Raw genomic sequence first — 26,800 nt, 5'->3', positions numbered from 1 at the left:
GAAAGTTGAAAACGAAATTCACAAATGAAGCATATATACTTCTCCAGGCACCACTACACTGATTAGCAATTTGCCGCGCATGTGATAATGCGTTGTTTTTTTTGCTTACGGCCACATGTGAATGAACGGTGCGTACACCGTACATTTGTACTTTTTGAAACATTACAACATTTTGACATCTTGGAATGAGTGATAAACATCTGCGCATGTCCTCTGACGTAACATTAGGAACTAGCGACAACCTATGATGACGTATAACAGTGTTGTAGTGGTGTCCCATTTCTTAGGGGAAATATTTTAGCCCTTCCCCTTTACACTTTGTTTCAAGGGACAAGGGGAAGGGGCGAGGGGTAGGCGAAGGGGTAGAAAATAGAATTGGGATTGGGAACAAGTGCCTTTATGAGTGAATTTTGGAATCATCGATTCAAATTATTTTTTCAAAAACCTTGATTCATTAGAGAATGAAACAGGTACAAAGTTTTTTAAGTGAGTCATTGAAACATTCGCTCCACCGATTTGTTTGAAAACACTGATTAAGTCACAAATTAGAGTTTTTATGAGTCAATTACTGAATCATCAATTCAAATGATTTGTTCAAAATCCCTGATTTATTAGAAAATGAAACAAGTAACAAGTTTTTTGAGTGAGTCGTTGAACCATTCACTCCACAAATTTGTTTGAAAACACAGATTAAGTCACAAATTAAACAAGTACCTGTATATATGAATTACTCAATCAACAGAGCAAATGATTCAATTTGTTTGAAAATGCTGATTAAATCAAACAAGCAGCTTTTTGAGTGAATTACAGAATCATCAATTCAAGTGATTCACTCAAAAATCTTGATTCATTAGAGAATGAAACAAGTAAGAAGTGTTTAAGTGAGTCATTGAACCATTCACTCCACAATTTGTTTGAAAAAACGAATTAAGTCACAAATTAAACAAGTGTCTTTATGAGTGAATTACCAAATCATCAATTCAAATGATTTGTTCAAAAACCTTGATTCATTAGAGAATGAAACAAGTAACAAGTTTTTCGAGTGAGTCATTGAACCATTCACTCCACTTTTTTTTTTTGAAAACGCAGAATAACTGACAAACTAAACAAATGGATTTATGAGGCAATAACTGAATCATCATCTCAAATGATTCACTAGAAAACCTTGATTCATTAGAGAATGAAACAAGTAAAAAAAAAATGTGAGTGAATCGTTGAACCGTTCACTACACATTTAAAAAAATGCAGATTAAGTCACAAATTAAACAAGTGCCTTTACAAATGAATTACTGAATCATCAATTCAAATGATTCATTAGAAAACCTTGATTCATTAGAGAATGAAACAAGTAAAAAAAAATTGTGAGTGAATCGTTGAACCGTTCACTACACAAGTAAAAAAATGCAGATTAAGTCACAAACTAAACAAGTGCCTTTACAAATGAATTACTGAATCATCAATTCAAATGATTCAATTTGTTTGAAAATGCTGATAGTCACAAATCAAAAAAGTGGCTTTATGAGTGAAGGACAGAATCATTCATTCAAATGATTCATTCAAAAACCTTGATTCATTAGAGAATAAAAAAAAAAACGTTACAAGTTTTTTGAGTGATTCGTTGAACCATTCACTCCACCAGTTAGTTTAAAAATGCTGATGAAGTCTAAAATTAAACAAGTACCTTTGTGAGCGAATCATCAGTTCAAATGATTCGTTCAAAAACCTTGATTCTGAGACTAACAAGTTTTGCTATGTAGTAAACACAAAGTAACTGGCAATATTGTGTCTAAAATGTAATATAAAAATTACTCAGCAGTAACTTACTGAACTGGTGTACAAAATCAATCAAAATAATAAGGATTATACTCTTTAAATGACAAATAAATAAATATATACAGTTATAATTGTTGCTTCGTCCCAGAGTGCACAAAATCTTTAATAGGTTAAGCGCTGCAAATGAGAGCATAATGCTGAGAATATAGATTGTTAGGTCAAATATGAAATAGACAAATGTGACTGCTTTTCCCCAAAGGTTGAATGAGCTCCCAGTGAGAGCATCAAAGACAAGTACTGTTCCCTCAGATCACAGCAGTGACTCTCTCTCTCTCTATCCGTTTGATACACACCATAGAGACCAGCAAAAACCTCAACCATTACTATTTAGTTCCACGCATTGTGAGCACTGAGGGCAGCGAGTGTAATGCATTAGCCGCCAAATAAAAGCAGCTTCAATTCAAGCGACACACACACACACACACACACACACACACACATCTCTTCCCAATGCAGCATGTCGTTTATTATCAAGACTGATGCATCTAGAAATGAAGCGTATAACCAAAACAGAGATTTTCCCGGTGAAAGCATCAAACTTTCTAATTACGCAGTGGAGTATGCTGATGCTTACTACACGTAGTTTAATTACCGCACTCATGTGAATGGCACATTTTGCTATTTATCTGGCTTCCACCACTCAAATAGAGCATCGTGTGGGTGAACGTTTGCAAAGAAAAAATACTCTGAAGGTGATTCGCACATGTGTGCGTATGATAATTAGCTTACAGGAGCGATCGTCCTGGCGGGAGACACTATCAAGGCCGGACAGACGGAGAGTTTGCTGAATGTCAGGCAGTGAGGAGAATGGCAGCGATGTTTAAAACATGAGGCCACAACGACAGTCCACACTTCCTGTTTTCTCTCGCCATCTTGGATTAAAGAGTACAACCTTTCCTCACATCTTTAGAAAGCAGTGCCGTGCTGCACCCTAGAAACTGTGAGCATTCGGCACGTACACGTCCTGTAATTCAGGGTTTCGATGCGGATTGACCACCCCTGCCGCTAAAACGACCGCACACTCTCTCTTTCTGACTGGCAGTTCATTACTGCACATTTCCTGTAAGTTCAGGTGTGTATATTTGGCATCGGAGGTGTGTGCAAGCGAAGTGATTACGGCCTGTTGGGGGAAACGACAGAGGACAGTCGATGGTAAATAGATTCTGTGTTTTCCAATGATGTGTCACAGTGACATGTAACACTCTAAACGCTACCCTCCTCCCTCTCTCTCCACTGCTCTCCTATTACCGTCGTTCAGTCCACATCGACCTCAGCTGTCCATCTCCACCGTCTTACCTACACTGGCAGGACAACACTATATCTACAGTACAGGACACCCGAAACAGTTAACGAGAGTGTCACATTTAATGACCTAGATGTCCACGGCTGCTACAAACATCTACTCACTCTGTAATTTCTCCATGTAGACCAAAAACGGGATTTTAGCTTGATAAATTTTAGCTTGATTTTCAGCTGACAGTGTCCAGCGGTGCTAAATAAATTTCACAGCCTCCTAGATTGGACTTAAATAAGCAATTCCAGAAGCAATCTGAAGCCTTCGTACTTTCAAAATAATTTCAATAATACCTGACGTATCAAATACTTCACTAACAGAACTCCGACACATCAATCTAAAGCAGCATGTTGTGATTGGTCAGTAATCTCACACTGGACAAAATATTTTTTTGTCGAAACATAAGCATAAGCAATGTTGCATCAAAGAATCGCACTTTGTTTGACCATAAATGTCTATTTTCTTTGGGATTAACCCACAATACCATTCAGATCCATTGGAAATTGTCCAAATGGTTTATTTGTTTAGATTCAGAAGAGATAATGGATACGTGCGTTATGTAAAGAAGGATGAAGGGTGTGTTTAAAGTTCAGGACACTGATCTGTAATGTAACGAGACCTGTTAGTTCATCAATAGAGCTTGGGTTTCTCTGAACCCAGTCACCTGAGAACTATTCCTGTGTGCGCTTTCCCACTTCTAAAATTATCTTCAGGTCAGGAAGGATATAAAACATTCCTCTTTGAGTGTGTCTTTTAGGAATAATCCCTTATTTTGTTAAAACGTGCAGTAATGTACTTACAGTGAAAGTCTATGTGGCTGCACAGATAAAAAAGCTCAAATAAACACTATTTCTAAGTACAGCCACAAGATTGAAACAACAAACATGTGAACATTACACTTTATTCCTGTCAAGATCATGCAAGGGTATGCTACAAAACGATTAGTCATGATTAATCGATTCAAAACTAAAAGTTGATGTTTGCTCACTACTGTATATGTGTGTGTACTGTGTATATTTATTATTATTTTTTTCAATATATACATGTGTGTGTGTATTTATGTATACATAATAAATACGCACAGTACACACACTTATAGTATGCAAACAAACTTTTATTTTGAACCGATTAATCACGACTAATGATTTTGCAGCTCTAAAAACACCTACAGGAATAACATTAGTAACAAAAACAGACACTTATCTACCTAAAACTGTAGTGCCACAGCTAAAAGAACAATTCAGAAACTTCAAAGCTCAAATAGCACATTGTTAAAGCACTAGTTCAGCCAAAAAAGAAAACTCACCCTACTCACCCTTCATGTCGTTCCAAACCCGTAAGACCTTCATTTAGCTTTGGAACACAAATTAAGTTGTTTTTACTGAAACCCAAGTGCTACCATGCACAACTACCACGTTCAAGGCCCAGAATGGTAGTGCGGAAATTGTTAAAATAGTCCATGTGACATCAGTGGTTTAACCGTTTTGTTATGAAGCTATGAGAATACATTTGTGTGCAAAGAAAACAAAAATAACTACCTTTTTCCTCAATTTCTTTGTTGTGTGTTCACAAAAGTACCACAGCGCATATGTACAACAGGTACACCAACTACATCTATCTAAACTCTTGAAATGCCTCATTAGATTTCCTTTGTAGATTCTCAGATTGAACCCAGAACATTGCTTTAAGGCAGACAAGAAAGTCTAAATTGGGAAATGTTTGGGATACCCCTCATTTTGTAAAAATCAACAAAATTGCTCTGCAGTAATGTTCTTACAGTGAAAGTCTATGGGGCTGCAAGGGTAAAAAGCTAAAATACACACTATTTAGAGTACAGCCACGAGATTTAACGTTTATTCCTGTCAAAATCATGTAAAACCACTCAAACTGGCAAACTTCCCATGACACGTACAAGGATACCAGAAATAAGACAACAACCACAGAAATTACAATAGTAATGCAAAAACAGATGTTTATCTACCAAGAACGGATGTGTGGCAGCTAAAACAACAATTTAGAAACTTTAACGCTCAATAACACATTGTTAAAGGGACAGATTACCCAAAAATTGAAAATTCTGTAATTAATTGCTCACCCTGACTGTCATTCATCTTTGAAACACAAATTAAGATATTTTTGATGAAATCCGAGAGCTTTCTGACCTAAACTGATCTAAACAGAAACGCAACTGACACATTCAAGGCTCAGAAAAGTAGCAAGGACATTGTTAAAACAGTCCATGTGATAACAGTGGTTCAGCCGTAATGTTATGAAGCTACGAGAATGCTTTTTTTGCGCAAAGAAAACAAAAATAAGGACCTTTATTCAACAATTTCTTTCCCGCACGTTCACAAAAACATAAACGTGTACGCCGACTACACATCTAAACTCTTGGAATGCCTCATCAGACTTCCTTCGCATTAATGTAAACACAGTTCTTACAGATTCTAACATTGCAGATTGAACCCAGAACATTGCTTTAAGGCAAACAAGTCTAAATTGGGAAATGTTTGGGATTTATGCATTAGCACTGCTGACGCTTCAGTCTGTGAGAGGTCCAATTTGAGCAGAAAAAATTTATTGCGCCTTAAAGCAAAGAAAATGAACAACAGAAGAAAAATGGGGAAAATAAGGCGACGGTAAGGAAAAAGGAGACAGGTGTGTCATAAGCTGTGTAATGGCCTATTCAAGTGTTTGTATCCCAACCATAAAATCACTGTGTCCCCTAGTGTTCTGCCTGACTTGCAACAGTTACATGGCATCCTCCCACCGATTCACTCCATTTGAGTCCAAATCGCAAAGACCAACAAACGGCCTCCCTGCCGACCTGCTTCAGATTCACATGACAGGAATAATCAAACGCAAGTGATCTGTTCAGAATGAACTGTATAGCATCTGCCTGAGAACATAACGCAATGAACGAAACACACAAACTCCAAACAGACATTCAAGAAAAGATCAAGTCGGCATTCAAAGGTCAGTTAAGAAAATGCAAGTTTCTAAATGACTCAGCTTAATAACAGGCTGCATATATGCATGAAAGATTAACATTTAAAAACTGAACATTTAAGACAAGTATCTTTATGACTGTATCTCAAACGCAACATTAAATTAATAGCTCATCCTGCACTTTTTGTACTGGAGAGGTTTTGACACAAAATAACTTGCAAAAATAAAAGCATCTGCAAAAAATGAGTTAAAAAAACTGCTATGTTAACCATCAAAATGTATGAAATATTAAAAAATACCATCACAGGAATAAATTACATTTTAAAATATATTAAAATAGAAAACATTTATTTTTACTTGTAATAATATTTCACTGTATGTGTATGTATATATATATATATATATATATATATATATATATATATATATATATATATATATATATATATACTGTATCATCTGGCAAATATACAAATGCATTAAATAAAAAAAAAAATAAAATAAAAAACATTTTAAAAATATAACTTTTTATGGTTGGGCCAATGAAAATAATGAAAAAGGTAAAATTACATTCTTGCACAGTACTGCCAAGATTTGTATTAAGACAGCACCTCTCACATCTTCAGAAATCTAATTATTGACAATATATCATCCTACAGAGTTATTAAATTTGTTGGATTGCATGAGACGATTTTATGAAAATGGGTCAAGATAAACGATCCAAAGGGAGCGAACTCAGAAACTACACACACACACACATACACACAGGTGCGGATACTGCAGGCTCATTGATTCTCAGTTTGTCTTTCTCATCTCTTTCTGCATGTTGCGAGCTGTTAAAGGCTGCTTTCAGATCTGCGTTAGCAGGTCATCTCTCCTGTACCTAGTGAGGCTTAATCAATGTACACTGACAAAAAGCCAACTCCAGACTGATAGCCGTCTCTCCTGCTGTCTTTAAACACCATTCAGCGGAGCTATAATGAAGACACGTCCGTCTACCACAGGAGATCTCCATATGAAAGGGCAAATTTGTATTCACTACCTTACTTCAGTCTGTTTCTGCTATTTATGAGCCTCTTGTACGGTATTAGCAGGCTTTAGCAAAACACTCCAGCTCCCTTTTGAATTTCAGCCAATTCATTATTATTTTCATCCAACACACACACACACACACACACACACACACTTGCTCATTCTCCTTCAATACAGTGGATCGATTCATCACATTTATCCTGGACTTCTCAAGGTGTCTTCATGCATTTTTAAATGATTTTATTAAAAAGTATTATTCAGCTTTGGGTGTAAAAATACCAGCGAATGAGTGTGGGCGAGAACGAAACGGGAAAAAGAAAGCACTACGCAGATGAATGCATTAATTCAATTAGTCCAGGGCAGACCAGAGCACTGCACAGGAAACATACACACACACACACACACATACAGAGCAAAATAATCGGAAATAGCACAATCTTAATTACACACAAATCAAATCAGTCATGACCTGGAAAAGATAACGGACGTGCAGAACGAGAGGAGATGAGCCGTGGAAAAGGACGAATTCTGTGTTTGTGCTTCTGATTGACAGATTAATAAAATGAGGTTGATCTAGCAAATGTGGGGGGATCAAGGCTGTGTGTATATGGGGACAGATGATTGATCTGAAAGTGTGTGTTTAGGTCAAAAAATTGCCTATTTGTGCTGTGATTTAGCAAAACCTTTGGTTTAAACCATAGGATAATACATGTTTTATGCATATAATTCAAAGAGGTATATATTTAGGTTACAAAGCCCTGCTCCAGAGCAGAGTAAGTACTGTGGTACTCCCAAATTGTAGTCCCAAAGGTATACAGTTTCAAGTATGAACAGTCTAAAACATTAAAAAAAAGATATTCAGGGTTAAAAACTACTTTGTTTTGAAGTGTAAAACATTACTTAAGCAACAGTTCACCCCAAAAATTAAAATTCTGTCATTAATTACTCACCCTCATGTCGTCCCAAACCTGTAAGACCTTTGTTCATCTTTAGAACACAAATTAAAATATTTTTGATGAAATCCGACATGCGAGTTGTTAAAATAGTCCTTGTGACATCAGTGATTCAACTGTAACTTATGTTCTTATGTGTGCAAAGAAAAACAAAAAATGACTTTATTCATTAATGTCTTCTTTTCCCTTTTAGTCTTCGACGTGCGGTCACGATATTACCGCAACGCATGGGTGTACATTCATCAAAAATATCCTGAATGAAGGTCTTATGGGTTTGGAATGATATGACGGTGAGTAATTAATTTTGGGTGAACTATACCTTTATGATTTGTAACCCTTTATGGGTTAAAAAGAGCCTTAACCAGAAGGGTTAAATGTAGTCAGCTAAAACTGTATCTTGCAACTGTATCTTGTGGGAATCAGGAATGAACGCTGAAATGTAAAGTAATTGCTAATCCCTTTTATCTAGATGTGAATTTGTCTAAACATAGACTTGATCGTATTCCAGCATCTCAATCCTGGATCTCATTCAAGGGAACATTTATCATCATGGGGAAAATGTCTATACTTTTGAAGATTTACATTTCACTCACTCTCACAATTTCTGTCGTTCCGAGCAGCCGTTGAACAAGGGTGTGTTTTGATTTTCACTGTTTTGATGTGTGCCAAGATGTGTGCGTGAGAGATTTAAAGTGCTTAAACCTCCCAATGCCAGCACCATTACTGCTACGACTGCTTTTTTTTCCTAGACAGGCCAAGTAATTAAAAAACCCAGCTGAAAAAAACACATACTTAATTGGAAGAGGAGGAGGAAGAAAGCCTTCTGTCCGTTCATTCAACTGATTAAAGGCAGCCATCTGAGGAGTGCATGCTCCACTTTCAACATTTTTATGGTGTTTGAACCATCAGAGAGAGGGCAAATGTATCCAGAAAGAGAAGTAAAAGAACGGGTGAGGGAAGGAAAAAAGGAAGACACAGAACGAGAGTTAAGGAGAGAGACGCTACTCCAATTAGCCTCTCGGTGTGGAGTAATAGCGCGAGTATGAAATGGATGGATGAATAGAGTTAGCGCCTCTACAGCAACACCACAGGGGTTATTCCACATGACAAAGAGCCTTTAATTACCTCATTCTAGGCTCTTTATTTCCCTGTGGCTGTGCCACTGTGTAAATCTTTCAAATACAGCTTTTCTCTCATGCTCCTATTTGGGCCGTGAAACATGTCATGTACATCTGTGGAACAAAAAATCTTGGTCAAAACACTCATTTTTCTTCTCTGGAACCATTATATGAAATACTTATTACCTCAGTGGAATGTGGCAATCATAAACCAGACCTCTGCGGGCCCACAAACTAAAGGAGTTTTTTGCGGCACAAATGCACAACCTCAAACAGCGATTTCTTACCTAAAGGGCTAAAGTATAGTTAACCCAAAAAGTCAATGAGGTTGTTCATACTCAACACAGGTTTGGAGCAACATGAGGGTATGTAAAAGATGACCAGCACAGGGGCATTAAGTCTTCGTGTCTTGGGTGGACACACTTGAGTGGCCCGGGATCATCAATAATAAACCTGCATCAGTGCATTTCTCCGGGGCAGTGCACTTGCTTTGCAATGCCTGGTAAAGCTTCTCTAATGAGGGTAACCCCACACCGCAATGCTCTTTCAGACACAATAATGAGTCCCTTTCACATGTTGTACCAAGCCCTGACCTTACTGCAACCCTGTTGGCATGACCTCTCAAGGAAACAACCTTTCGCCCTGATTGCAGTGTTGAAAACCAGACTAAAGCCTCTTCGGGTCGTGCACTTTGAACTTCTGATCTTTTCCCTTTGAAGAAATTAAGCCTATTGCTTAACCCGCGTTGACCACAATGAATATCAAAGATTAATCTGACAAATCCCTGTCCTGTGTGGCATCCCGGGGTGGGGATATCTAGACGGCGGGCGTTGAAGCCTCCGGCCTTAACTGACCCTGATTCAGGGTGACTTCCGAGAGTTTAATAGACTCTCCATGTTACTCCATCAATCTCCTTACAACCTCTCGGTAGGACTCTTTATGTGCCTTCATAACCCCGCAGGAGAAGATGGAGCAGTGTGAGAGGACGAAAAAGGATTGGAGGATTGGAGAATGAACCGAGAGAAGTGCATTTCAGTGAAAAGAATGATGGGTATTGTAGAGGATCATGGGGGCATTTCATTTACAAGACATTCTCATTGTACCCGAGTGCTTTAAAGCTGATGTATTTACCCCTCTTCACCTTTCTCTCTCTCTCTCTCCCTCCCGCTCATATCTGCATGTCTTCAGCCCTGACAGCTGCTCACTTAATAGATCCCGTTTGACAGTGCATAAGCCAATTAAAATGCTGCTGATTTAATTGAGCTGGGCAAAATCAGCCTATGCCAGAAAATGAGTCCATTAAAGAGGCGATAGAGGCCAGTGAAGCAGAGGCCATTCATGCTGTGAACCAAAGTCACATCCCGTCCCTTGCCTCCTCCCTCCACGCTCTGCACATTCCCGTTTGGGAAGAGCAGGACTCAGTGAGGGCTGAACGCTGTTGCTGGATTACAAGCAAATGAAGTCAATGAATGGATTTGTTCAGCAGCTTCGCCAAATGAGTCCCGTTGGGCCACAGTCCTGCAGAGCTTACCTCTAAAAGTCAAAGTTGACATCTGCCAAGTATGGTAACCCATACTCTGAATTTGTGCCATTTGCTCCAGTGCCCAGGGAGCAACTGGGGGTTCGGTGCCTTTCTCAGTTGGAGCACCTCAGTTGGAAGGTGAAAGAGAGCACTGTTCATTTATTCCCCCACCTACAACACGTGCCAGTACCAAGATTCGAACCCACAACCTTCAAATTACAAATCTGACTCTCTAGCCCAGGAGTGAACTCAGTCCTGGAGGGCCATTGTCCTGCAGAGTTAAGCTTCAGCTTGCCTCAACACACCTGCCGGGAAGTTTCTAGTATGCCTAGTAAGAGCTTGATTAGCTGGTTCAGGTGTGTCTAATTGGGGTTGGAGATAAACTCTGCAGGACAGCGGCCCTCTAGGACCAAGTTTGGGCACTGTTGTTCTAACCATTAGGCCACGACTTCCCAGACAAAGTCCCAGTTGTGACATTTGCCAAGTAAGGTAACCCATACTCTGAATCTTTGCCATTAGCTCCAGTGCCCAGGGAGCAACTGGGGGTTCGTTGCCTTGCTCAAGGGCATCTCAGTTGGAAGGTGGAAGAAAGCGCTGTTCATTCATTCCCCTGCCTACAACTCCTGCCAGTACTGTGACTCGAACCTGTGACCTTCGTTACAAATCTACAAATCTATCCCAATGGTGCTCAAACTCAGTCCTGGAGGGTCAGTGTCATGCAGAGTTTAGCTTTAATTTGCCTCAACACCAGGGGCGCCGCTAAGGGGGGGGGGGGAAGTCAGGACAATTCTAAGGGCCCACGCACTTTAGGGGCCCCCAGAGATCTGCTTTGGTGTGGTAGGGGGGGCCCAACCTCATATTTTGTCATAGGGCCCAAAATTGCGAGCAGCGCCCCTGCTCAACACACCTGCCGGGAAGTTTCTAGTGCATCTAGTAAAAGCTTAATTAGCTGGTTCAGGTGTGTAATTAGGGTTTTGGGCACCTGTGCTCTAACCATCAGGCCATAACTTCCCCTACAAAGTCCCAATTAAATACACATGAACCAGATAAAGTATTTAGGAACACAACAAACTTTCAGGCAAGTTTTTTGGAGTTAAACTCTGCAGGAAAATGGCCCTACAGAAACAGGACTGGGCAACCCTGGTCTAATGATATGCCATACTCAGGATTGTACTTTGGTTTAGATTCTTGGGGAAACATTTGTGACATACTGAGGAACAGATGTTCTGAAATTTCTAAGCCACATTTAAAAGAACCTCCACACGGTTTCTGATTTCAGCATCATGATATTACACCAATTGGGAGATAACTGGCATATCTTATACCACCAGACAGAAAAGCTCTATGCATTCTTTAAGCAGAGCAAGAGATAAAAGAAGCCACTTCATCCAGATCAAAATGAGACTGAGACGAGCAGTAGTCCCTGATGCATATACCCATAACTTTTGGCACTAAAACTGGTTGAAGCATTCAGGTATCTTGCACAGAGTTCTGGATCATAGAGGCTATCTTTATGGATAATTAAAATTCTCAATCATTCTCATGCAGACAGATTGAAGGCGCCTGAGGGTTGAGTATAATCTAGCAAGCGTAACTTTCTCTCACTTTAATGCTGGCTTTTATCTCAGTAAAACCTCTGATAGGCAAATGTTCTCAAACTTCAATAGTGAAGGAACATCACAAGGGCTTCGATACTAGTAATCCGAACCCAACATCAGGTTCACGTAATCTAAAACAGCCACCTCATGTAAATCCCTCCCATTGCTCTCTGAGCCGTGGATCCATCCCTGTCATCCAGTCTGGGAAATGAGGTATTAAAAAGTGATGCATACATTTACAGAGCCAGGCTCTTGTTCAATCAGAGCAGATAAAGTCGTTTAGCAATGGCTGGACTGGCCACTCACTCAAGTGTGTGTTTAAGGAGAAATGGGAAGGGAATGAGATCTCAGATATGACAAAAGAGTAACGGATGAACTCGACAAGTAAAGGACATTGAGAGAAAGAGGAAAGGTTCCTCCTATCCCCCACTGTCTCTTAAAGTTAAACTGCATGACATCTACAACGTAAAACTTTTCCTTCAGATCAAAATGTAGCCATTCAAACATGAAATAGTCTCAAGACACCAGCCGATTTCACATCCCAAGATTTGGCTATTGCTTGTCACAGGGTGAACTTGACTTTACCAGGTCAGATCTCTGCTGTAGCGACTGCCCCCCTGCGTGCTCCTCTTGATGGGCTCACTGAGGCAATGCAATAAAATCTGAAATGAGGAAAAGCAGGCCTGCCTGCAGAGAGAGGAGATGAGTATATGGGCTGCATCACTGAAACCCTGCAGCTGTGGGTCTGTTTGGAAGACATAGTTCATAACCAGCTGGCTCCGACAAGTCATCATCTCTCCCTAACATACACACACACACACACAGCACTCCCAACATCAAGCCGGTGCTGAGCGTTTGCCCGTAATTTCATTTTCTCATTGATGTCATCCGATTTGTCAGGCAAGAAACGGCAGGACACAAATTGCACACAATAAGATGTGCCGATACGCTCTCAAACGAAACTCTCTTTCTCTCACTCACACTGCATCTCTTTTTTATTCCCCTTTCATTCTTGCTGTCTCCAAACCTCATATTTTCTTTATAGGACAATGCAGACCTGACAGGAAAGTAGATGGGGAATGGGAATGATTCGAACTCTATGAGCTATAGCTCTTTATATATCACAAGGACATGCACTACCCGTCGTGCCACAGCTCTGACAACCTCATTTTCTTATTATTAAAGGTTCATGGCATCTAAGGAGGGCTTCTGACATTTCTTGTGTCAAAGACCGTATTCAGACTTGAAGTCTGACAGATGCTGTGAACCACACATTGTTGAAGTTCCCCATTTAAAACTTAAAACTCCAAAACCAAATGTCTCCCAAACACATTTACGCCTAAAATGTGCATCATATCAGCCAAGCGCAGGCATCAGATTGACACTCGCAGAGCAAGTTATGACACACTCCGAGTAATGCACTTCAAAGGCATGCCGATCAAAGCGCGGGATGTATACTGGAGCATGGGGCTTGATTAATCCCCTCGAGTGTGACTCAGGACCACGTCGCCCCGCCAGCAAAGAAACGGTTGTCTCCTGAGCAGCAGAGTGCAGCCGTGGGGCGACCGCAACATGCAGCGAGCAGATTCAGCACCATGGAGAGCACCAGCTCTGCGCAGGTGGGAGGCTCGGAGAAGCCATGCTGAGGCGTTGAGTGATGGGATTAATGAATGAATAACACATCAATAAGGAATGCATTATTGTAATCGCCCTCAGTGTTTAACATCACATGAATCAGCCATGTCTCTCTGCGTGTTTAGTGACTGTGTGAAAATTACAACAATGTGCCAAAAGAGCTTTGAGATGGTTAGTTATAAACAAGCAGGAAGGAAGAGTCTGTGCTCAATCAGACACTGGTAAGGTGTCAGATGATAAAGCACACTTTCTCCTTTACAGTGATTAAATTCAGAGATATACAGTAAGAGAGAGATAACTCTGAAATCTTATTTCTCAATTCTTACACTGTCAGAAAAAGATTTTAAAGCATTGCTGCTGGCAGTCACACAACCAGTGCTTTAAACATTGAATTCAAGTATAACATTTTGCTGAAATTAATATAAATAATTTAAACAAACTATAATTTTTTATATAGTTTTTACTTTTTATATATATTTATGTTTTTTATTTTATTTAAGGTTGTGAGTGCATATAAACCAAATATTGCAGAAAAAATAAAGTTAAATGAAACAGCATAGATTTTGCCTCAAGCAATGAGACAGTCATGGATAGCCCCTGCCTCACGGGCCAGATAGAGAAAGAGAGAGAGGCGAGAGAGGGGGAGTCTATTTCTTTGATTTATATCACTTTTATTGATCTCCCCCATGCCCTAGATGTATTCTGTCTCCGCCAGCTCTCAACTTTTCGGGACACGTTGGTGTAAAAGGGCTGCTTTGAAGCAGTCCTGACAGCAGATCATACGCGCAAGCTCATTCAGTAAGTTTGCGCAGCACAACAACATCGACTCACCCCAGCGTTGTCATGGTGACGATGGTGTACCAGAAAGCCGCCGGTATGCTGGTGAACTTGCTGGCGGAAGAGCCCTTCTCTGCGTAGAACATGACGGTGGCGAAGATGATGATGGCCATGGTGAGCGAGAAGAGCAGGAAGCCCAGCTCGGACGCGCAGCTCTTGAGCGTGTACCCCAGGATGCGCAGTCCCGCGGAGTGCCGCGAAAATTTGAAAATCCGAAAGACCCTGAAGACCCTGAGGGTGACGAAGGCCCCGCTCACGTCCTCGTTGTCCGTCATGACCAGGCCGATGTAGTAAGGCATGATGGCCACCACATCTATGATGCTCATGACGCTCTTGACGAACTTGTACCTGCTGGGCGCGGCGATCAGACGCAGCAGGTACTCTACAGTGAAGATCATGACGCAGGCCGTATCCAAGCAGAAGAACGCGAGGGCGTAGCGCTCCCCGCACGAGGTCTCCTTTGCCCGGTTTGGACCGCTGCTGCACGGTACCGTCTCCACCACGTTGGCCATCACGGAGACGGCGATGAAAAAGCCCGTGACGTAATAAAACACCAGCGCCATGGTACTCGTGTGCGGGTTCTCAAACGCGCGCCACATGGTCTCGCGGAACGACATATCCGGCGGCACCATGTCTTTGTTGTTTTCGTTCTCCTCATCGTCTTGAATCCTCTCCGCGTTCTCCCTCCGGCGATCTTTGTACTCCTCATAACAGCAGTCCCCTATTATCTCAGGAATGATGCCGAAGAAGGCCAGCTCCTCGTCATAGGCGGAGATGCACTCGTGGCGAGGGTAGTGCAGCTTCCCGGTTCGGTAGAAGTTGAGGATGTGCCTGAAAATGTCCGGGTCGCGGTCGAAAAAGTACTCGTTGGTCTCCTCGTGGAAGAAGAAGTCGCGCTCTGTGCTTCCCAGTAAGGTGTCGGGGTACCTCTCCAAAGTATTCCGCCAAGTTTGAAACCTAGTGCCGCTGACGTTCAAGATGATCAGGCCGTCCTGACCTCGCCTCTTGTCCCGTGGAGGCGGCGGCATCGGCGCGCTCGCCACGGGCATCCATCCTATGGCCGCGGCGCGCGCGAACGGTAGCCACGCGGCGACTCCGGCTGCCATGCTGACCCAATGTGCGCGACCCGGTGCGACTGAAGCAGGTTTTGCGCTCACAAATCCGCCCCGCGCAGAAAGGACATCTGGAGAGATACAATGCGCAATCACTTAATGTAAACTATTGCTCACGTGCAGGACAGCACTAAACAATGAGTCATTTATCAAGATCAAAGCATTCGAATGGCAAGGTGGATTTACATTGAGCGTGGAAATGAATGCTGGTGCATGTATGCATGCGTAAAAACGGCTTGTCGGTCAAACGTGAATGGATGAGAATGCACCTCATCTGCTTTTTTTACAGTGTAATCTATTGCTCAACAGCAAGAGAAACAACTTACCTCCTCATAAATGGATTTTGATGCAAACGTGCAGGTTTTTACACACAGCTCATCAGTTGTAGTCCACTTTGAATCGCTGTTCCACCGTTACGCACAAATAAGTATCCGAAACGCGCACTCGGAGGTGTTCTAGAGCAAATGCAACAAGTTTAGAAGTCAGGTAGAGGATTCACGTTGTCCAAGGACATCCTTTTTAATCCTCCACAGCTTGTGTGTGTGACACTGACGCTCTTGGAGAAACCTGCCACAGTGGTCGTTTCATAGGAAGAGAAGACCACCCTGGCGAGAGCGCGTTCGGTCTTTCAACAGCAGAAAATGCCACTTTGCTATCTGCTTCTTTTAACTGTAATCCAACGAGCCGAGAACCGCTTCGCAGGGTCTGTTTGTAACCCGAACAAAAAGTAAACCCGCAACAAATGATTCGATGGAAGTTGCTTCATCCGCTACCGACGGAGATCTGTGAGTCTGCGGTGGAGCCCAAGTTGCCTCTGCTCACGGCGCATTGGAGGCGTGTCACGTGCTACGGGCATCGGTTAACACATATGAATGTAACACAGCCTGTGTGAAGGCTGCATAATGTACCTTAAGAGGTGTTACGGTTAAATGTTTACTTTTAGTATTTGATTCTGATATAAATAAAACGAACGTCCTATATCAAGCGCTGTGTAAAGTTGTTCACTGGAATTATCTGAAATATTACTAATCAAAGTTTGGCTGGAATTCAGTCAAGTGCTGAACCCTGAGCTGAGGGAAAAGCGTTGCGGGTATTTTCACGTCTCAGGTTATTGATTCACACATTCAGCGCTGATAGAAGTGCAGGGGGGGAAACCGCTAGATGGAGACAGTTTTCAGAGGTGAAGATTAGATCAGACCTGTAGGAGCGAAAGGATTCGAGTCATGTGAAGGTCTCTTGCTGTGACAAACACAATCAGCAAGCTCCAAATGCGATTATCTGTGTTGCAACTCTCTATACATGGGTCAATGACAAATAAAGATGACTGAAAAGGAGAAATGCTGTGCATGGCAAGTTCTGTATACATACAGTATATTACATATATATACAGCCATGCCAATTCCCTCAGGAACTGCGTCGTCTGTTATGAATTTATAGACATATGGTTAATTCACACTAAAATATACATATTTAAAACGAAACAGCGTGACTGAAATACGAATTAATAATAAAATAGATTTAATTAATTTTACTTAAGATAAACTTAACATTTCTAAACATCTGGACTGTAGTTTTTTTAGATAATACCCCAGTCGGCGCAGCTTCTGACAAACTCGACTCCGCCAAAAACTGATTTCAACGAGTGAACCAAAACATCTGCGACAGCTCAGAGCGCCATGCGTGTTTGTGCGCGCGTCCCCGTGATGAATTTCCTGGCGCAGGGCCTCCCTCTTCTCCATTGCCTTCCAAATTAGTCACGTAGACGTATCACAGATTAAATGTTGCGCCAGAGAAAAAGAGAGTTTTGATCTCAATGCTAGCCGGGTTTTTCTCTTCAGCACCATGGACAGCGACCATCCACAGTTGCACTGCCGCGTTATTGATTATTGGCAACGCGATTCAAGAGCTTATAGCCAATTTCCATTATGTTTGGGATTTATTTTTTCTCTTTCTCTTCCTCTTTATTACACTGCTTGAAATGCAGAACTGTATTGATGTTCTCCTCCTGCTATAACACTTTTCTGCAATTCAGCTCAAATGCATTCAGAGAATGCACATTCTGTTAAAACTGTTTTTCATTTTCAGTTGTAGCCTACAAGAAATTAGGATCCCTTTCTCAATAGTCTCAGTAGTAATATTTGCACACTAATTTGCGATTGGTGTTCGTTCTTATAGTTCTTATCTATTTGACACTTACCAAGAATAAGTTGAACTTTGGTGTAGCATAGGGAAAAAATAAAATAAATAAAACAAATTAACGCACAAATCTGATGTTTCTTTTTGTGAGATCATTTAGATATGTTATAAATAAAATATTTTACCCAACCCTTTTACTGCATGATTATAAAAAACGCAAAGTAAGCCTATGGGCGAGACTTCCGGTTCATTAGTATCTATAGTGAAATAACGAGAAGAATAACGTGCAGTAAACGCTAAAACTGTTTGCACTACAAACCAGTGTGTCCATAATTAAGATAATACATTAAATATATAATATATAATATGGAAAAACACTAAAAATGCAATATTAAGCAGCAAAACCAGACGTTTTGTACAGCTTAAAATAGATGCTGTTGGAACCAGAAACCAGACCCATACAATACATGTAATTTGTAGTGTATTCAAGTTTTACCATATATATATATATATATAAAATTTTACTATAAAACAAATATTTAGTTCTAAACAAGTGACTGATTAATTCATGACACATTTAAATGCTATTACTTTTGGCTATTCTGGTTTATTACCAGGGTTTAAACTTTAAACACATGCAAATCCTATATAAAACAAATAGAAAACCAAATGGTTCTAAAAAAAATTGTTTAACCTTCTGGGGCTGACATGTAACCTTTTCACTCACCATCAAAATGCCTGTGAAGCAGCATTTTAATTACAGTGCTTGAAAGGCAGCAAAAGAAGAGTTATATTTCCTTTAGGAAAAGCAAATCTACTTTAGGAATGTCACGGGCATCCCACACTCGCCTTCACACAAAACCACACCATGCTAAACTTAATTCATTTCCAAAGCTAACAGGATCCCCTCATTTGAGCATTCTGTAGCGTGACCACGCACTATGTTTGAAACAGAATGAACCAGAATAGTAGTGTTCAGCACCATCGTAGTCAATTTAGCGACTTTTGTTCAGAGCATTTCCCTGCCTCGGGCTGTTAGAGAAATGGCGCCAAAATATGACAGGCGCCGTTGTCACCATGGTTACCAGTCACGTCTATTTCAGTCCCGTGAGCTAAACCTGACAGCGTTGATGCGCGTATTTCCACGCCGCTCTAGAGACTGTGCACCCCTACAGTTCATCGCCTTAGTGTGATAGAGAAATTTAGACCATCTAACTTTACCACCGGGATGACACTCTGAATATGCGAGGGACCTTTGAGCTCGGGTTAGATGTGCTGCGTCGGCTCACAGGCGACCAGACCACAGCTGAATAGACACCTTTACATTTACAGAAAATGAAAAGGAACATCTTTATTCATTCTCTTTCCGCTAGAGTTCAAACCACAGAGACACGTTCATTAGAAATGATCCTTATCATTGGAGACTGGACTAGGAGGATATCAAAAGGGCTCTTTTAGCATGCATGGGAGTTAAATATGACTTTAACTGACTGCCTGATCAGTGAATTTGAAATTCTACAGGGTTGATGTGCAGCGTTTCACTATTATTATGTTCAACTTCTCTTTCAAGCCAAACATTATTTTGCTGGTCATGTTAGGCCTTTAGGAAATCAGAAATAATGATTGAAAGGTCTTGATTTGGGTCTGTATAAAAAGTAGAATATGTTTCTTTATCTTAAAAGATGAATAAAGATTTTGACATTATACAAAAAAATACAGTTTATGTTATGCATAAGAAAGTGCACTATACCAGTCAAAAGTTTTTGAACAGTTTTTAAAGTCTCTTCTACTCATTATTTGATCCAAAGTACAGCAAAAACTGTAAAATTTAGAAATATTTTTACTACTGTATTCTATTTGAATATATTTTAAAATGTAATTTATTTCATGATCAAAGCTAAATTTTCAGCTGTTTTTAACATAATAAGAATAATGAATGTTTTTTGAGCAGCAAATCAGAATATTAGAATGATTTCTGAAGAATCATGTGACACTAATGATGCTAAAAATGCAGATTTGAAATAACAGGAATACATTACATTTTAAAATATATTCAAATAGGAAAATGTTATTTTAAATAGTTAAACTATTTCAGAATTTTTTCTGTTTTTGCTGTACTTTGAATCAAATAAATGCAGGCGTGGTGAGCAGAAGAGACTTGTTTAAAAAACATTAAAAATCAAATTATGTAAATTATGACCATTTAAAATTTTTGTGTGAACGGTTCCTTCCACTTAAATGCTTGAAATGAGTTTTGTGGTGCATTATAAACATTGTATGTATTTGTTTAATATGAACTAGTAATATAGTAATAGTAAAAAAATAAAAATAACTAAGAAGTGTCTAGCAAACATGGAAACATTTACAATACTGTTTTAAAAGCGTCCCAGAATGCTCCCACGCCAAGAAGTATCAAAACCGAAGTCCAAGATAATTGTGATTGCAATTGTGACATAAACCTCTAAAAGAACAGCTGACTCAGAAAATAAATTAGCTAAAAATTTAGTCAATCTGAAGCCATCCAAGATGTAGATTGCTTCTTCCCCAGAAGAGATTTAGCGAAATTTAACATTAAATCACTTGCTCAGCAATGAATCCTCTGTAGTGAATGGATGCCATCAGAATGAGAGTCCAAACAGCTGATAAAAACATCACAATAATCCACAATTTGACTACAGTTAAACCTCAAACCATTACTTCATAAAACATGTATCCTCTATCTATAATGAGGAGCAAATATGCACATTATGGACTGGTATTTTGCCTGGAAGGGACGATTCAGCTTTCTTTTATATTTGTGTAGCTATATGCGTGGTGAAGGTGAGCGATCTGAATACTCATTATCTTTGTAGTACTCTATACAGTGCTAAACAATATAGTGCCTACTTCATTGCCTAGACCATTACTCATACATATGAAAAGTATAGGAGTGTTACACACCCCTCACTTATAAAAGTAGATTAAATATGTGCTAAAACTCCCATGAGTCACTAACTCAGCATCAAAGCGAATGCAATCCTGTATAACCATTTTTAACATGCATAAAATTACGCCAAATAACATCCATAAATCTTAATCCGGAAAGAGAGACAGAGACAGAGAGACGGAGGGAAAAAAAAATTAAATGTTCCACAGGAAAATTATCCTCTCTAAAGAAGAGAGAGAGGAACTCTGGCTTGTGTCTGGTTTTGCCATCAAGCTTCACGCATACACAAGCTAAGCTGTGAGTGACACAATATCATGAACGCCGCTGGTGTTTTTCAACCCCTTTGACAGGATCCATGGTAACGGTATAACCGTAATAATGTCATTTTTCATACCTGACAATGCCGCTCATAGTGAGCACGCCACACCGGTCGTTCATCACCCTGCGTGGACTGGACCGAGGGCCTTCTGCTGGCTACAAGGCTGTCGCAAACTCGAAACAAGCTTGAGATTCACACAAACAACTCGTGGTGCGTTCCAGAGCCTCCCTGCATGATTAAAACAGTGTTTATGAATATTAATGCAGAATCAGTATGAAATATTCATATTATCTGTATCTGTCAGACATGGCGGTTCGTGTTTACGTGCTAATAAGTGAGCTCATCGATTTCTGAATAAACAGATTTGGCATTGAATATGTTCTACTAAAAAATACAAAAGCAAAATATTAAATACGCCGTGTTCTAGCTATCTGATCATGAAAAGTAAAGGTGTAAATGCCATCCGAAGTACAAAGCTTAGACCACTTTAGGAGGTGGTCTGGGATGCATTCTAGATGAAACTGGATAAATGAAAATGAAGTGAAGCTCTATACTTCAGTTTTGGCACCATTGTTTCATTAGGCATGAGAAGCTATACATCTTTCTTTTTCTCCAGGTTAGAGAATGACATCGAGATCAGCATTTCCTAAATGTAGTTATCCTTCCGAATGATAAAAGTGAGGTTTGGGAATTCTCGAAGGGCCTTGTTTTGCTTTATTTTCCTTTCGTACTTTCTGTGCTTTTACTTGGGAGCCCTGCAGAAGCCGGGAGTTGGAATGATGAGCTACAGCCCAATTTAGGAGGCTTCTCCTGAGCACATGTGGGGGCCAAAATAGTCTTCAAACTGGTCCTGGAGGCATTCGTTAGAGTCCACACCGCCAAACCCAGCAGGAAACAAAGAAAAGCTCAGTTGAACATCTCTCTTACAAGGGACTATTCGCAGCTTTCGCTGATCTGTATAATTAGATCTTTGCGTTTTTCTGCTCGGTCTCTCTGATGAGTAAATATTTTGTCGGCACATATTTAAAGGTGTTGAACCGCGGAGCTAGAAAAACACCACATGGAGATGACCCGACGTAGAAGCGGCATGTGAATAATTCATGCAGGTTTCAAGAGAATCGGCACAGATTGGAAGGCCTACACAAGTATGACGATTGAGAATCAGAGCACATGAAAGTTCATTGGGAGGTTTATTAAAAGGTGGTTGAGATTTTAATGGGACCCACATTAGATGTGGCAGAGGAGGTCATAAAGAACACAGCGCTTGGCAGGGAATGAAATGTGGGAAATGGAGAGGTAAGAGCAAGGGCTGACTCAGGTTTGGCATCTTGGTTGACGGCGTACAGAATGAATCACTCATTTTCTTAAAACGACCGTGAGGTGGGAAAAAAGCTGAACTGAATGAACTTTTAAAGCGATTGAAGAAGCCTCAATGGTTCTTTTAGGGGTTTGGGAGAGGCTATTTTAACTGAATTATCATACTTCATACTTTATAACTTTTTCTAATCATACGGTTTCAGAGACTACAATGGTCTAACAAGACCATGACTAGCTTAGTTGTGTTACATATCTTACTCTCCAAGTGGGCAGTAAAAAGGAGGAAGAAAAACCTAGAATCTTACTTCTAATGGGCTTTAATGGTTGGTCAGCCAATGCAAAATACAGAAATTCTAGACTCTCATTCTTCACTTTCTCAGGCAGAGAAGAAGCTGCCAAGGTACATTGCCTTTTGTGAAGCTGAATAACAATTAATTTCTCATCACAACACATTATGAAAAATTGCAAACAACTGACAGATTGAGTAAATGGCACTTTGTTCGCGTTAAAACGTGTTGGCGGCAAATCATAACTTATGTCAAAACAGCTTGAGCAAATGTAAGTCGGAGAACTCCGTAATTACCGTTCCATCCAATTTAATGCATACGCCTTCATAAACTTCATTAAAACACAGTAAAGTGAGGAGTGAAAAGTAGGAACAGAAAGGGAGGAATTGGGGAGAGAAAGCACATTAAGAACAAAATAAGAGTTTTTTGAGTCAATCAAAAGGCAAATTATAGCCTGGTCTTGTTCTAGCTTGATGGAAACCCACAACAAATCATTAGCGTCCGTTTTCTATCTCAACTTTGTAAAGGGTGAAGACTCACCCCACTTGGTCCAATCCATGTGATTTCATACTAAAGGTTTCCATTAAAACAAAATAGGGTTTTTACAGCCTGATGCCATTGGAGAGCCTTTTACACTTTCACAAATAACCTTTTATTCGCTAGTTCTTAGAAAATTATCTACAATGGCCACAAAAAGTATTTGAACACTTAAGGCACAGATTAAAATGTCAATTTCATTGGATTAGATAAACTAAATGGCATCTGCAAACACAAAACAAGAGCAGTTTTCAGAACTGCCTGCAATTTTTAGAGACATTTTCGCAACGATTTTTCATTTTAGATGACATTTTTTATGTATAAAGTCAGTTCACTTCTCACGCTTGAAAATTGAGCTTGTGCTATCCCTGAAAAAAAAAATGATGCTATTTGGTTTGATATTGCAATATCATGAAGTGACATTATTGAAGCCTGTTTCCACCTCAGAGTAAACTGAACTGAATAAAGTTTCAAATATGAAAGTCACATTGTATATATATGCACACTCAATAACACAGTTATTTTTTATTTAAATAAGATCTTTATGATATCAAAATTTACGATACCATAGAAATTTCATAATTCTTGTCAGCAGTGTCAATATCACAAAAACTAATATTAGCCTAAATTAAAAAAGAAAGAAATGCTACATCCATTGTATAGTCATCAAATGTATAAAAACACAGCATATTCACATAAATAATTAATATATATTTCTTCTTATTAAAGTTACAAAAGTGATTTAATCAAGATCAGTGAGAGATTTTCTCTCTTTTGTTGTTTGATTAACATGACAGACAGCAGGGATATTAGACTGCTGTCACTTTAAGAGCTACCCGGATCCAATATACTGTAACACGTTTTCTTTTTCAGCTGTTTGTTTTCACTTAAAACCTAAATTACTGTATTTATGAGGATACTTGCAAAGACGGGCATGTGTGTCTTTAACTGTTTACAGCCTATAAAGTGTCAAAAATAGCTTGTTCAATACTCCTGCATTCAATAAAAGTGGCGTTCAATACTCCTACGCGTCTAACGTTGTTTTCACATGCACATGCTTTTTTTGACAGCGCTCAGAAACAGTCTCTCAGACTATAGCGTAATGAGTTCTCTTTCACTGCTTATTGCGCTTTAATGGCTTAAAATCACTTGTTTTTTAAACCACAATGCTTAAAACGCGTGGAAACTGTAGTTTTTCTAGACCATGCAGCACAGCAATGTCATGTGAGTGTGTAACCACGATAGAGACAATAGTCTAAAATCTCTAATGGCTGACAAACCTCTACCGGCTAATCGTTTCGGTATATCGCCAAACCCTAATTGTGAGATTTTAAGCCACACTGGCCAAAACAGTCACAATTGTGAGATTTAATTATGATAAAACAATCCATCATGTGAGATTTTAAAGCCACACTGCGAGACAGTCACAGAAAAAGCCATGGTGAAATATACTCAAATAGTGTTGCAATTATGAGAAAAAGGTCATAATTTTAAGACTTAGGGAGATATTAAGTTACAATTTGCAACTGGAAAATAGTCACAGTAACCAAGTGAAAGTTTTAATAGGCTTCTAATCTGAGGAACTCATGATGAGGCATCACTGACTTATCTAAATATCTAAAAATATCTAAAGAATCATACAACCAGCTCATAAGCCTTACAGAGAAATCATTTTGTTGAAAGTTAAACTTATTTTTCACACTACAATTTGCTATGTGCTCTTTTGAAGTGTCTAGACTAAGATTCAGTGGAAGTGTGTGTGCAGAACAGAAGAGTGGCTGGAGTGTGTATGTGAGCCAGAGGAAAGACATTCATATTCCCGACCACATGTCCTCTCCCTCCCATTCATCAGCGGCGGGACAGATGCAGCGCACAACATGCAATTACAGCCCGCATAAGAGAGGAGAATCAGTACTCCCAGCAACCCTATGACCATCTGCACGACGGCCCACCTGATCGTTTACATTGGCTATCGAGGAAAACACACACGCGCGTACACTCAGACCGGATTTGATTGTCATTCAGCGTCACCCGTCCTATATAAAGCTCTGTTTGTGTCTCCTTCCTTTAATCTGATAAATTTCACCTTGATGTGAGATGGGAATGGATGTGAGGTATGATTCAATTTATTGACCGATGCATGATGGGTATGTATGTGTGTGTGTTGCCCATCTGTAGCAGGGTACAGAGTTAGATCTCCATCTAAAACCTTTCAGCTTCTTTCCTCTGCTAAAGACAGCTGCATCCTAGAGCCTCCCAAAATAACCTCCGCCATGCCAATCAACTACAGAGAGCCGGTACACACACTCACACGAAGGCTTTGGGCTCCAGAGATTCTGCTATGAGTGCCCTAATGTGCCAAAGCTTCTCTTTGTCAATGTTTGACATGTGTCCTCCTCCTCTAGCATCTTTGAAGTTTAACTCCATGTTGTCCTTAGAATATCAGAGTTCTTTCCCACTTTTCTCATCCATTTCTGGTGTTTCCGGCCTTTATCGTTTGTTCACGGTCAAAATCACATAAAAGCATCTGAAGGGTGTAGAGGGAAACATTAGGGATAATTTGAGTAATCTTGATAATGTGCTCTGATGTGTACTTTTCTTACTATATCACACGCATTTATGTTAACATTACCATATTCTAGCTGGATTGTCGTGATGATTGCAGAGAGGGGGATTTGAAGGTGCTTATGTCACTAAAAAGGTCGAGGTAATTATTTAAATGCGGGAACACTAAGAAAATGTTCATTCACATATGATACCTATAAGGTTATAAGGTTAAAAATATAAATGTATCATGAAAAAAGTTTAATCTGTTGTTGATGATGATGATGATGATGATGATGGACTACATGTGAAACTACATGTGACAATTTTCCCTGCATTTTATGAAATGCTTTTTAGAAGCAGGCCATCATATTTGAGCTATTCTGGGTAGGTTGTCTAAGCATTTAAAAAAAAAAAAAACTATTGATTTAGATTACACCGTCAGACAAAAACAGACTTTGAATTTCTTCAATTCTTTAAGCACTTGTCACTTTAATGGTTATGCAAATTTATATAAAAACAAACTTTCTGGCTTTGAATTTCCAGTATAAATCAGCTTTTTTCGTGCAACTAATGAATCACGTTTTTTTTTTACAAAAGATATAAGACTAAAAGAAAAAGAAGAGAGAAAGAAAGAACTTACTTTTATAACCCTTTTTCTTCACACTAAAAAATGAATAAGTTTTTTAAAAATGGACAAAAAAACTAGAAAAAAGCAAGAAGGAAAGAAAGAACGAACAGACTTTTAAAACACCTTTATTCTAACCAATAAAAATTACATAACTTAACTTTTTTGTGCAACTAATGGTTGAAAAACTAGTGTAGAAAAGAAAGAAAGAAAGAAAGAAAGA

The 26,800-nt window shown here is 39.6% G+C and overlaps 1 protein-coding gene across 2 annotated transcripts in view; it reads right to left on the bottom strand.

The window, feature by feature from the left end:
- kcnd2 (potassium voltage-gated channel, Shal-related subfamily, member 2) overlaps nt 1-16,820 on the bottom strand; it is a 145,750-nt gene extending 128,930 nt beyond the window's left edge. The window contains exons 1-2 of one of the 2 annotated variants that reach the window (XM_073838646.1): nt 16,210-16,820; nt 14,766-15,954 (exon numbers count right to left, since the gene is read on the bottom strand). In XM_073838646.1, the coding sequence (XP_073694747.1) occupies nt 14,766-15,877 (1,112 nt within the window). In that variant the 5' untranslated portion in view covers nt 15,878-15,954; nt 16,210-16,820. The remainder of the gene's footprint in view (nt 1-14,765; nt 15,955-16,209) is intronic. The other variant, XM_073838647.1, reaches the window with a different exon arrangement.
- Nucleotides 16,821-26,800: the final 9,980 nt, after the last annotated feature.

This window comes from Garra rufa, chromosome 4 (genome assembly GCF_049309525.1).
Source record: "Garra rufa chromosome 4, GarRuf1.0, whole genome shotgun sequence".
Classification (NCBI taxonomy): domain Eukaryota; kingdom Metazoa; phylum Chordata; class Actinopteri; order Cypriniformes; family Cyprinidae; genus Garra; species Garra rufa.
The sequence above is the reverse complement of the archived record's forward strand: the minus strand, read 5'-3'. Positions and strand labels throughout refer to the sequence as shown.